The sequence below is a fragment of the Hydra vulgaris genome, chromosome 10 (assembly GCF_038396675.1).
Source record: "Hydra vulgaris chromosome 10, alternate assembly HydraT2T_AEP".
NCBI classification, from domain to species: domain Eukaryota; kingdom Metazoa; phylum Cnidaria; class Hydrozoa; order Anthoathecata; family Hydridae; genus Hydra; species Hydra vulgaris.
The window spans coordinates 47,463,186-47,477,500 of NC_088929.1; the positions used below are offsets into that span (position 1 = coordinate 47,463,186).

A 14,315-nucleotide genomic window follows, 5' to 3' on the forward strand; every position below is an offset into this window, starting at 1 on the left:
CAAATTTTTATGTTAAAAATTAACAAAAGAATTATTCCTAAAATTTTCAACCCGTTATTCAAAAAAAATCAGAATAAATATTTAACCAAATATTCAAATAACAGATATAAGCTGCCGAAAAGATACTTTGCAAAAATTGGATTTTTTTTCTTGACTTGTGAACCTAAGGTATGGAATATATACTTACAAATGGACTTAAAGAATTAATAGCATTCAATAAGTTTAAAGAAAAAATAAAACAAAGATCACTAATGAACAATATAAGCTATATCTATATTATATTTTATTTTATTTATTAATTAATAAAAAACTTACGTTATATACTTTACAGTGCTGGCAAAAAGTCTTGCAACAAGGCACAATTTTACACAAATCAATGTTTCCACGCCAGTAGGCTTAGTGTTATTATCTTATATTTTTATCTTTAGGTATAAATATATTTATAAAGACAATTTTGTAGCTTAAACAGTTAATTCAGTGAAAATCATGGCTAAGATTCGGCAGCTTAGTAAAGAAGAAAAAGCATGCATTCAACGTCTTGCTAAAAGTGGTATGTCTCATGCAGACATTGCAACAATTTACATGGTTGAACGCACTACAATTTGGCGTGTTGTAAAGCAGGTTATCCCCCTGTCTCCTAAAAAGAGGTCTGGACGTCCTAGAATCACTTCACAGCGTACTGACCTCAGGATGGTAACAATAGACAAAATGAATCCTTCAATAACCTCTGGTAACCTACAGAACAGCATACCAACACTTTCTAATGTCTCAAAGCGCACAATCCGTCACAGACTTTCTGCGGAATTAAACTTACCTGCACAAAGGCCATTTAAGAAGCCATTAGTAACTGAAAAGATGAGAAAAAAGCGCATTGAGTTCTGCAAGAAGCATCAAGATTGGACAGAAGAGCAGTGGGCGCAGGTGATGTTCAGTGATGAGTCCATGTTTCGTCAGTTCTCTGATGTTAAGCTTTTTGTTCGTCGACCTACTAGTTCTAATCCTACCAATCCTAAATACACATGCAAAACTGTGAAGCATTCACCTTCTGTAATGGTGTGGGGTTGTTTTTCTGCTCATTGCCTCGGAGATTTATACTTTTTGCCCAAAGGAGAAACTATGAATGCAAAAAAGTACCTCAACGTTTTGGATGAATCTCTAATCAATTTCATGATTATTTATCAGTGCACAATTTTTCAACATGATTCAGCACCATGCCACACTGCGAAGTCTGTGAAGCAGTGGCTTGGATCAAAAAACATACAGTTGCTTGATTGGCCTGGAAATTCTCCAGATCTCAACCCAATTGAAAATCTTTGGATGTTAATCAAGAAGCGTGTATCTGCTAAGAACTGCAGTTCATTAGATGGTTTAAAAAATGCTATTCGTCATGTATGGTGTACAGAAATTACATCAGGACTATGTGAAAATCTTGCCAAATCCATGCCCAAATGAATTAGTGCTGTGTTAAAAAACAAAAAATTTCCTACCAAATATTAATAGTACATCTGTTTAAAATGATTATACAATGTAATAAAAATAATTGAACTTGTTTTTGGTGAAAATATAATATTTTTGGAAGTATTATTGTTTTTGGAAGTAATTATGAAAAGTATTTGTGGTGTTGCAAGACTTTTTGCATATGTGTAAACATTGCAAACATTGATTTGTGTAAGATTGCGCCTTGTTGCAAGACTTTTTGCCAGCACTGTAAGTATATTACTATATACTTTGCTATAAAAAAAAATAAGTAAGACGCACACACTTATATACATAGTTTTTTGACTTCAATTATGCCATGCCGTCTACACATATTTCACATAGCCTTAATTGTTTCATAGTACCCTTCTATTCGTAATGTTGTGCAATAAAAATTTATGACTTTTCAACTATATAAGAAATGTATGTTAACTTGTAAAACAGAACAGTAATCAACACCACCTTCGTATCTTTAATAATATTTTTTTGGGGTACCGTAAACCGGATATATATAATACTTTGAATGGGGGGGTAACTTTGAATACAAATCTTTTTTTTTTTCAAGTTGTAATTATGGCAAGTACTTATATGAATCTGTTCAAACCTTAAACATCAAAGTGTTAAAAATAGTTTATATTTTGATTATTAAAAGTTTTACTTTGTGTATTGGTTTTTATTATTCCTTAAAAAGCGAATTAAATTAGTCAGAATACTTTGTACACTGCCTCAGCTAGTGTAGCAGCTTGTTGTCTAAGTTGCATAATTTTTGTTTATAAATTACTATAGTTATGTTCCATTGCTATATTATAACATGCTTTATTTTATACATTTTTTCGCATATAAGGTAACTTTGAATAAGGTTCAAAGTAACCCCACTACATAAATAGTCAAAAACATGAAACAACATAAAAAATTCCTTTGTCATACATGTATTATATATAATATTATTATGAATAAAAATTAAAGTATCATTTGTATACAGAGTAAGTCACACATACACATTGTTTCTGTATGTGAAGACACACATATATAAATATTTATATACGTGTGTGTGTATAAACATAAACACATACACATATATAAACATATGTGTGTCTACATCGTAGACACACACACACACACACACACATATATATATATATATACATATATAAACATGTGTGTGTGTCTACGATGTAGACACACACACATATATATAAATATATATATAAATATATATATATATATATATATATATATATATATATATATATATATATATATATATATATATATATATATATATATATATATATATATATATATATATATATATATATATATATATATATATATATATATATATATATATATATATATATATATATATAGGGGAACCTGTTGTACCTTTGACCACGTTGTACCTTTGGTCACTCTACTCTGTTGGCTTACTATTATTATTTAAAAAAAACGGGAAGTGTCATTTGAAATAGTAGTCCATGACAACTCTTCTTATCGTAAAACATTATACTTGGGATAGATGGTATTGATCCACAAGCAATTATAAGTTTTGACTCTTAAAAAGTAAATATTTGTGTTAATCTTATTCTGATTTTAAAACTGTGATAAATTGTTGTTTGATTCATCTACGACATTATAAACATTACCCAACATCTTTTTTTTGTTATGGAAAATTTTGGATGATTATGTCTGACCGTAAATGGGGATTAAGACAATAACTGTTAAAGAAACCCATCTCGTGTACCTTTGACCAGTCAAGGACGTTGTACCTTTGACCAATAAAAACTGCTTCCTCGGTAATTTGCGGACTTTAAGAGGGCAAGATTATAAAATTTATAATCTACCTTATTAGGCGTCGTCTGTGCTTTATTGCTTTTTTATGCAAAATTGTTTCTAGTATTATGATGATGAAATAATTCCATTGAATTTTAATGCAATTCACTATTTATTCTTGAACCACCACTTAGAATAATCAATTTTGTTAATTTAGTTAGTTGGACAGCTGAAGCAATATTATTGTCAATTTCATTTTATTACCTAGTTTCTGCTCAGCTATAGGGAATTAAATGTATCGAAATAGTTAATTAATTTTGTTAATATATTTTAGTTTTAAAATGCCAAGGAGCAAGATTGGTGTTTTTCGCAAAAAGATTTCCGAAATGGATATGCTAAATGCAGTGAATTTTGTGCTTCAACAAAAAATGAGTTTAAGTGAAGCTGCAAGACATTGCAACATTAAAAAGTCAACTTTAATATATCAGTTGAAGCAGTTTAAAAAATCTGGTAGTTGCGAATATTTATATTCACATACCAAACCAAAAAAAGTATTCTCAACTGAAGAAGAATTAATTTTGTTAAACTACTTGGCAGATGCTGCAAATTTGCATTATGGACTTACATTAAAGCAGATAAGATCCTTTGCATATGAGTATGCTTTAGCAAATCATAAAAAAACTTCATGGATGAAAAATAAATGTGCAGGTGAACAATGGCTGCGAGATTTTCGCAAAAGATATAATAACAAGCTATCTCTACGTAAACCACAACCTACAAGTCTTGGTAGATCTTCTGCATTCAATAGAGAAACTGTAAGAATTGTATATAAAAATTACAAAAATGTTTTAGAACGTTATCATTTTGACCCATCAAATATTTGGAACTGTGATGAAACAGGAATTACCACAGTCCACGTACCACCAAAAATTCTAGCTCCAAAAGGTAAAAAACAAATAGGGAGCATAACTAGTGCTGAACGAGGCAACAATGTAACAATGATTGCAGCCATTAATGCTACTGGAAATAGCATCCCACCATTACTTGTATTTCCACGTGCTAAATTCAAAGACTACATGTTAAATAATTGTCCTCCTGGAAGTGTAGGAGCAGCTAATAAGTCTGAATGGTCAAATGAAGTCATTTTTGTGCAATTTCTTGAACATTTTATTAGTAATGTGCGACCGTCAATTAAAAAACCTGTTCTTTTATTAATGGATAATCATGAGAGTCATGTAAACATTTCTGTTATTGAGTTAGCAAAAAAATCAGGCATAGTTTTAATGACATTTCATCCTCACACAACCCATAAACAACCTCTTGATGTGGTATTTTTGGACCATTTAAAACTTTTTATAACAATGCCATGAATAACTGGATGATATCACCAGGCAATGCTGGTAAACCAGTCACAATTTATGATATATCTTACCTTGTTGGTCAAGCTTATCCTCATGCTTTTGTACCAAATAATATTATAAACAGTTTTAAATGTACTGGATTTTATCCATTTAATGAAAATATTTTTACTGATATTGACTTTTTAGCTGCAAATGTTACTGATAGGCCAATAGTGAATACTGAAGCTTGCCTTTCTAATGAGATTATTGATGTTAAAACTGCTCCATCCAGTGTACCATCAACGTCATCTATTGTTTTAGGGGAAATCCCTACTGTGAGTTTACCATCAAGATCAATTGTTTCACCTGAGATAATACGACCTCATCCTAAAGCCAAATTAAGAAAAACAAATACTTCAAAAAGATGTAATAGAAAATCATGTATTTTAACTGATACCCCTGAAATTAAAGTTATTCTAGATTCAAAATCTAATAACCAACAATTTAAAAAGACCTCTTCAAGCAAAAGAAAAAAAATGGCTAAGCAGATTATTTTTAGTCAGTCTGACATATGTTTAAATGATGAAAGCTCTAATGAAATTGATTTTGGAGTAAATATACTTGATAATGAAAGTGAAATTGTTTCTGGAGATTTTTTAATTGTCAAGTTGGCTGGAAAGAAATGCTCTAGATTTTATGTAGCAGAAGTTTTAGAAGTTGTTGGTATAGTTTACAAAATTAAGTATCTTAAGAAATCAGGAGACTTTTGTAACAAGTTTATAAGAGAAGATGACAATCTTTATGATTTGGAACTTAAGGATATTATTATGAAACTTCCACCACCAAGTATTGGTCATGGTTCATCTAAGCGTCAGTATCTTATGTTGATCTGACTATTTGCAATAGTTAATATATTTTACTCTTTTATCATTGTATTTTTTGTTGTCATCATTAAGATATTTTCTATAAAAAGCATTATGAACATATGTAAATGAATATATACCGCCAGCTAACATAAGTTATAAAAATATATTTTTGCTCTTTTCTTATCTAAAATAATAAAAATAACTGTATATATTAGAAAATATGTTTTGTACAATTAAATCGCGTTTAAAGTTTTGGACCTTAATCCTAATTATTTCATGTAAGTAGCATCTAACTAAAGAAAATATGTGACTTTATCTAAATAGTTATAATAACTGATTTTATTGAAAAAAATTAGTAATACTGAGTATCGTAACTTTAACACACAAGTCTTTGCAAGATTGTATGGATTGATTTTTCTAGTTTTTTTTTAGACAATTAGGCTTGATTACAAAATAATTAGATTTTTTTTATTGATATAAGATGGACCAAAAGTTTCTATATAATATATAACAAGCTAAAATATTAAAAAGGGTTCAAACATTGCATGATTTTTTAATAATAACATTTTGGTCAAAGGAACAACGCGCATCGGTCAAAGGTACAACGTACGTGTGTACCTTTGACCAATAGACTTCTTTTTTTAAAACGCGGGAAAAAGATACTTCTTGGTCAAATAAAAAAAAAGTTCTAAGTATAATTTTTGGGCAAAATATAAGAGAATATTATAAAGTTTGAATGGTTTGGATTTACTCAATAGGCTACGCAAAAAACGCCTTAAAGCAAAAAGTGGTCAAAGGTACAACAGGTTCCCCTATATATATATATATATATATATATATATATATATATTTGTCTGTGTGTGTCGTGTATCTAAATAATTTTTTTGCAAAACACTAAAGAATTTTAAATCTTGTATGAAAAATATGTTATATAATATGTGTATGAACATTCAATATTGTGTTGAATTAAGTTTGTTGAAAGTACTCTTATTTATCTTTAAATTTGTTTTTGTTTAGCATTTCATAGCAGTACTATCCCACATTTATACGAAAAAAAACTGACGTAAGGCAGTATATAAATTATGCTGAGTGCCAGTTTTCAAATTTTATGTTAACAATAAACATTACAAGATGAAAGCATTAGATGTTCATTGGGTTCAAGTTACCACCTTGCATAATAAAGTTTAAAAACTTAATCCGAAAACACATGGAAAATCCATAGTATACAAATATACAAAAATGTGCTTCTAGTCAAATTGTCTCTGGTTATGTTTATAAAGCTGACCATTTATGGACTACAAGGACCAAAAGTGAACCACCTAATATACAATACAATTAAAGTCAGGACGGTTTGATTCTATTCACTCTTTTGACTGGTTTGTTTTTGTTCTTTGTCAAATTGTAGGAGTTAAAGTTCCTATTAGTTATAATCTAAGCAATCTTTACAGTGAAAAGGTACTTGAATTTACTAAAGAAAATAGTATCATATTGCGAAGAAAACAGTATCTTGTTATATAACTGGTAACTCTACCCATTTATTGCAACCTCATGATGGTACATTGTATGGACCTCTTTAATAGTGTTAAAGGAAAATACTTAATCAATCGAAAACCTCTTGTTCCAAAAAAGCACAGACAATAAATAAATCTCCTTTGTTCTTTCTTTACTTATAAACAATATATTTTTTCAGATCAAAAGGTAATCAGCAACTTAGTAGCGCCCCTCCCCTCCAAAAAATTACGTGTAAAAAACTTAACAATTATTGCAATAATTGTTAATTTTTTTTCGGGTTGAACTAAAGGCTCGTCTTTAGTTTATCCTAGCCCTATAGCAAAATAACAGTTGCGACCTCTACAAACTCTCCCCTCCTCCCCTTCCCAAAATAAATCTGTTTTTCTGATTAGTAAAAGATAAACTTGCCTTTCAAGCTCAAATAAAGTTGATTGATTAGATCCGTTTAAAGTTTAAAAGTGAAGTTTGTAAAGTTGAACCAAAAATAGTTTAATTTTTTTCCGGTTTACTTCTCCAATCCCATGGCCCCGCAGCGGCTCCCTAGAAATGGACATGTGTAAAGACGGGCCTGAATGTACGGTCAGGAATATATTTGTTTTATAATATTATAATGCCCTTATAATAAAAGCTGTAAAACCGATACTGGTATAGCTATACTACCGATGATAATAAAATAATAAAGCTAATAATATTAATAAGTTTTTTTAAACTTTTTGTTTGTTTGTGAGGAGGAGGGGGGGGAGGAGGAGAGAGAATTGTCCCGGTGTTGGTAACATCTTCTGACGGGTATTGAAAACAACTTTTGCGCTTTTGCGTTATTTGAATAATTGAAATCCAAATTAAATTCAGCAGAAGTTAGAAAAATACTTAAACACCTACAAACAAAAAGTAACAAGTGTTTCCGATGCATGTATTACCGGGGTTATTTTTTTAATATGACTAATAGTTTTAAATCGACCGGGACAAATTACCCTTTGATAGGGACACTGGGACACGGATCTTAAAACCGGGACGTATGGCAGCCCTAACTTAATTTGAAGTTTAGAGTTTTTTTATAACTTTTAGATAGGTTTGATTCGAAAATGATGTGTTTTAAGTTTTAAGTTTTAATTTTTTAATTTGAGCGCGGCCTTTGAACTAGATAGTAATGTTCGAACTAGATAATAATGTTTGAACTAGATGTTTGATAATTTTTTAAATGATTTGTTCGCTATGAGTAATTTTTTCCTCTTTTCTTTATTTTTATTATATGTTTACTTATATATTCTGTCGTTTCTGTTTATTTCACTTTTTTATTTTTTTTTTTTTTTTTTTTGCTTTCTTTTTTCTTTTTTCTTTTACATTATAAGAGTGTTCTTTTTTTTTTTCCATTCGAAATTCTTTTTTGTTTGTTTTTTCTTAGACTTTTTTGTTTGCATTATATTAATTTACAAAAAGAGTGTTCGATCAACTAATAAACCAAAACTCAATGTAAATTATTAAAAAAAAAAGTTTTAAATTTAAAATAATTATTTAAATTATGTTTTTTTTTAGTACCCATCCTTTAGTAAAATATCTGAAAACGCTTGAAACAGTCTTGAAAAAGCATGTTAACACAAATACCGACACATACGCGCGCACAAACTTTTCTTTCTATACAAAAAAAGCTAAATTTTTTTTATATACTTTTTTATAAAAAAGTAAATAAAGTATTTTACTCAGGTTCTAAACATTTCAATAACTTTAGCAATAATGCAGCGAGAAAAATCATAATAAGTTTAACTGATTCAAAATATTCCAAAAAAAGCAACCAAAACTATTTAAATTAAAAAATTAAACGGCAATTAAAGATTTTAATAAGCGAGTTACGATAAGCTAAGTTGCTTATAAGCAACTTAGCTTGTTGCTTATAAGTTGCTTATAAGCAACAAGCTTGTTGCTATAGGTTCGCTTATATTATTATATATTTATATTGTATATATTTAGCTTATATTATATAAATATATTCTATATAAATATATTATATTTATATATTTATATATTATATATTTATGTATTTTTATATTATATTTATATATTTATGTATATATGTTATATTTATATATTTATTATATATATATTATATTTATATATTTATTATATATATTTTAGCTTATATTATATATATTTAGCTTGTTGCTTATAGTTGCTTATAAGCAATTTAGCGCTACTCGCTAATGCAAAAAATGTTATGTACAGTACAATTAAATTTAGTATTTTCAATTGAGCTTAATGAAGGCTTTACTAAAGTTAATTCAACTCGTACATATCATTTTTTGTTGACAAAAAATATATATTTAGATGACTGAATTCTTAAGATCTAGTTCAGAAGCAAAGTCTGATTTCTTTTTGTTTTGTTTTGAAGTTAAATAGTCGTTAGCAGATATTTTTAAATTATTTATTGTAAGTTTTTATTGGGATTTAAACTTGCGTTGTAAAGCAACAGCTACTAGACCTCAACATTAATGAAACAATCTCTTATTTTTAAAATTTTTTCTTATTTTTAAAATTTTTCCTTTTTCAATTTAAATCTTCACTTTTTCTTGAAATTCTATTGTTTTACTTGCTTGGTTATTTAATGATGTTCATTGTAAAAGTAATAAAAAAGAAAAAAAAAAAATTAAATGTATTATAAATATTTTATTATATTTGTATTTGGTTTATATTTTGTTATATTTTGTCAACGACAAAAATGGGGTAAGATGATAAGACTATTGTTTTCTACTTGCTCCAGTCATATATTTCACGGTAAAATGTTGTACAAACTTATTTTAATAATGACGAATATATATATATAAAAAAAAAAAAAAAGAAAAGAAAAAAAAACACTGATCTTTTTATCTCTATCAAAAAATATATATACTAAATTAAATCAAGTTTTTCAAAATGCTAACATAAAATTGTCTGATCTGATACAGTGGTGTTGATAAATAACTTTTAATAACCTCAAAATATTGGATAATAATTTTATTAAAATAACTTTTAATAACCTCATAATATTAGAAAATCGCACATAAGAAAGAATAAAAATTCTATTCGTAGTAGCAATAATAATGATGATAGAAACGAGTTTTTTTTTACGTTTTTTTTTTTTTCTTTTTTTGTAAAAAGATAATCTTAAAATAAAGCAATTTACAGAGTGTAAAAAAAAAAAAAGATTAATATAAACGTTTTAATGAGATTTTTTTTTTACTTTAAGCTTAGATCTGAGCACATTCTACTAATTTTAAGAGCTATGTTTTCATATTTATCGGAGTTATTACAAAGTTCTCTATTATAATCAATCATATAGAAAAAAGTGGGGAGAGGAGAACGAAACTGCAATAGCGTAAACAGCTAACGATACGGGGGAGGGGGTAGAGGAGGAAGGAGAAGGGGCACGTGCTCCCCCACTTTTTTTCTAAAGTGTTTAATAGAAATTTCAAGATATAGAGAACCTTTTTTTGAAATTAGATTAACATATAAATTTTAATTTAAAGATTTTTTGAACATTATATTGTATATCTTTTTTTTTTTTTTTTTTAAACATCTTCGCTTCCAACAAGGCTGCAAGCAGCCACTAATTAAAGTTGGAAGTTACTGAAAGAGAAAAGATGAAGATTGTAGAGCAAGATAACGATTGACAGACGACTTAAAAGATTGCAAATTATATGAGTCAGGAAAGCAAGATGAAGGAAGCGAATTCCAAAGAACTGATGTTCGAGGAAAAAAACTAGACGAATAAGCGTTTTTGGAACACTTAGGAACAGTCACAGAAAAAGGATGACACTTAATTGAATGACGAGTAACACGAGAATGAATTATAGTAGATGGCACAAGAGACGCTAGCTCTTTAGAGCAGTGCCCATTATAGTATTTGTAGAAAAGAGAAAGAGAAGCAACATTACGACGATGTGATAATGGTTGGAGGTTGGCTGCAAGAGCAGGTCCAACTATGTTTACAATACGTTTTTGCACCTTGTCTAAAAGAGAAAGGACATCATTAGAAGAACCGCCCCAGATATGGCAACAGTATTCCATACAAGGCCGGATTTGAGATTTATAGAGATAGAGAATAGAATCCGAAGTAAGAAAGTGACGGGCTCGATAAAGAGATGCAACCTTAGCTAGTTTTGCAACTGATTTGATATATGTTTTCCAAGAAAGATTGGAAGTAAGAGTTAATCCTAGAAGATGAAGAGTAGGTGACTCATCGAGTACATCACCGTTCATATTGTATATCTGTATACAATTAAATAAAAAATGTGTATTAAACTGAAGTGAAATACTTTTAGCTCAATCTAGTAAATTTTAGAAGATTATTTATTTTAGCATGAATGTTTAATTAAGACGTTATAACGAGATACAAATGTATACATCAAATAAGCAACATCGTTTTTGCCCTCGAGGCTTTGATACTCAACAAAGCTAAATTACTACGGTACTCCATAGTATTGGAAAAAATGTTTTTTTTTATAAACTTAAATTCGGAAAATGTTCTGTCGGCTGTTGCCAAAGTTTCTGTGTTAAAATTAAATAAAATTGAAAGAATTAGGCAACTAGCTAAATATTGCAGTAAACATCTATTTTATCTTCATATCTGGGCGAGGTAACTGCTTGTATTTTTGATTGTATTTTTGAAATAACCCACCAACCATGATTACAGTTTGCGTTTACTTCTTTATTCAACAGCAAAGCTGTTAAAAACAAAGCTAGCGCAAATATTTATCATAATCATACTGCCACCATTTTTTCTATAAATAAGCAGCCGCGGCGCATTGGTTAGAGTTCTGGCTCAGAACTAAGAGGTTCGAGGTTTGATGCCAGTTTTCTTACACCTTAAACACCTACTTTTACACCTTAATAATAATAAAAAAAACTGTAATAATAGTCTTCTACTTATGTATAATTTAATGGCACGATTCATGACGTAAGTGCGGTATTCATGACGTAACATGCGGTAGTGGTGTAGTGGTTAAGCGCTCGCTTTATAAGCGAGAGGTTCCGAGTTCGATCCTCACAACGCCCCTGGTAGTACCGCGCTCAACTTGTTTCTCCGCGCAGCGGCCTTGTTCGTCAAGGTTCGTGTTTCGGAGTTATAGAGTTGAGAGAGGGTTATAACCACTATTAAGTAGCCTCCTCATCTGTAGTGGCCTACTCGGCCTTGAGGAGGTGAATAACAAAAAAAAAAAAAAAAAAAAAAAAAAAGTATCAGCCTAGTTTTTATTTAATTTTCTGGACCCCAATTCCTTCTCTGCCACTGTCATACGTTGGATATATATATATATATATATATATATATATATATATATTTATATATATATATATATATATATATATATATATATATATATATATATATATATATATATATATATATATATATATATATATGTATATATATATATATATATATATATATATATATATATATATATATATATATATATATGTATATATATATATATATATATATATATATATATATATATATATATATATATATATACTTAATTAAATATGTTACTTTAAAATGAAATTTCTTTCAAAACTTTTAGACAAATTTTAGAAATAATGAAATTAATTCTAAACCTTTCTAAAAATTTTAGAATTACTTTCATTTTAGAAAGATTTTAAAAACTATTAAATACGAGTATTTAAAAATTCGATAACCAAAGTCAAAGTAAAATAATGTCAGAGGTTACGTATAAACTTTTAAAGAAAATTCATGATTTTTGAATTTCCTTTTAATTGCGTTCAATCGTTGGAAAATTTAAAATAGTTTCAATAACCGTGAGAATTAAAAGTAAAAAAAACGATTACGTAGAAAGAAGAGTTTTTTAATTAGCGAGTTTTAATTTCATTGAAAATTAAATTTTTTTTTCGCATTCGAATCGTTCTGATAACGCGCTCTTGACATAATAAAATAAATCTGTAAAATTGTGGCGCGAAAATTTGCTCACTGTTAAAATCATTCCTAGGACCAATAAATTATTTGTTTGTGTTTTGAAGCTTTTTTGAATTTATACCGTTTTAATCAATAGTTTTTATCAATGCAAAAGGAAGTCTGAATAAATCATCAACATTTTAAGGTATGAGAATATAGCGGGTTTTTTTTTGTTAGTATTTAACTAGTAGTTACAGACTAATTTGCTATCGACGAAATCATTATATTTACTATCGACGAAATCAAGAAAAACGAACGTTATTTTTGCAATATAGTTTCTTATTCAGCATGTCAAAAACATGATGAACGACATATTATCATTTTCTAATCAAAATATCCTTAATCGCTCGCACATGGAACTTATAAATTCTCGAAGATCTCATAACTTTTTTTCTTGCCAGCCGGTTTTTGAATATACTCTTGGCTCACCAGAATCGTCTAGCAACAAAATCTCAGTTGGATCGGTGGGAAATCACCGTGTGCATGATCAGCGCTCAATAATTCCTCTTAAACATCGCTATGGAGTTGCAACACAAAAGAATGCGTACTACGAACTGGTTACAATGAAGCGTCTTGGATCCAACAACAACGAAATTAATTCACGACAAGGTAGAATTCTAAAGATTGAATGTCGTTTCGTTTTTTATTTTTTTTTTAATTCAGTTTTTTTAAAAAATGTTTTAATTGCGGTCAACTTAAAAAACAAAATATATTTCTTAATTAAAACAAGGCAGTTTTAAAACTTATTATTTTAAGATTTTACAAAGAAGTTCCGTTATTTAATGTGCATCATCGAAATTTTAGTCGTGAATTTATTTCAACAATATTTTTATAAGTACATAAATTTAAAGAAATTTAATTGCAAAATCTATTATTTATTATTTGATTTAATAGAATTAAAAGGTTATGCTTTTTATTTTAATTTTTTCTATTACTTAAGTTAAATTCCTAAATGTTTAACTTATAACTTCAAATCCTTCCATTTTAAGTTTTAGCTATGACTTGGCTGATGTTAAAATGTCTACAATTAATTTGTATACATTTATTATATTTGCAATTTATTTTCTCTTGAAGATATAGGAAACTTAGTAAAATAATTTTTTTGATTTAAAGTTGTAATTATTCATGGACCCAAATAATTTAAAACAATTAAAATCTAAAAAATAATGTTTTTAATGCTCACATTTTATGCACAACTTTTTAAAAATATGCAGATTTTTTTAAATTTTGAACTTTGCAAGTTACTCAGATATATAGATATTGTGTATGATAAATCAGTATGCCTGCTATTAGTGTATAAGTGGTCCATCACCCTCTCTCTATGCAGTGATCTCTCATGGGTTTTTTGCTAGTGAACCTTGAAAACTACCTTTTTTTTAATATGCATTTTAAAATTTTATGTGT

At 28.4% G+C, this 14,315-nt stretch overlaps 1 protein-coding gene across 4 annotated transcripts in view; it reads left to right on the forward strand.

The window, feature by feature from the left end:
- The first annotated feature begins 11,441 nt into the window (after positions 1–11,441).
- The window catches only part of LOC100197285 (heterogeneous nuclear ribonucleoprotein L), a 14,754-nt gene continuing 11,880 nt past the window's right edge, over positions 11,442–14,315 (forward strand). The window contains exons 1-2 of one of the 4 annotated variants that reach the window (XM_065808184.1): positions 11,442–11,573; positions 13,103–13,520. In XM_065808184.1, coding sequence (XP_065664256.1) covers positions 13,211–13,520 — 310 coding nt within the window. In that variant the 5' untranslated portion in view covers positions 11,442–11,573; positions 13,103–13,210. Of the gene's footprint in view, positions 11,574–12,892; positions 13,521–14,313 lie in introns of those variants that run through there. The other 3 variants (XM_065808183.1, XM_065808182.1, XM_065808178.1) reach the window with 3 other exon arrangements.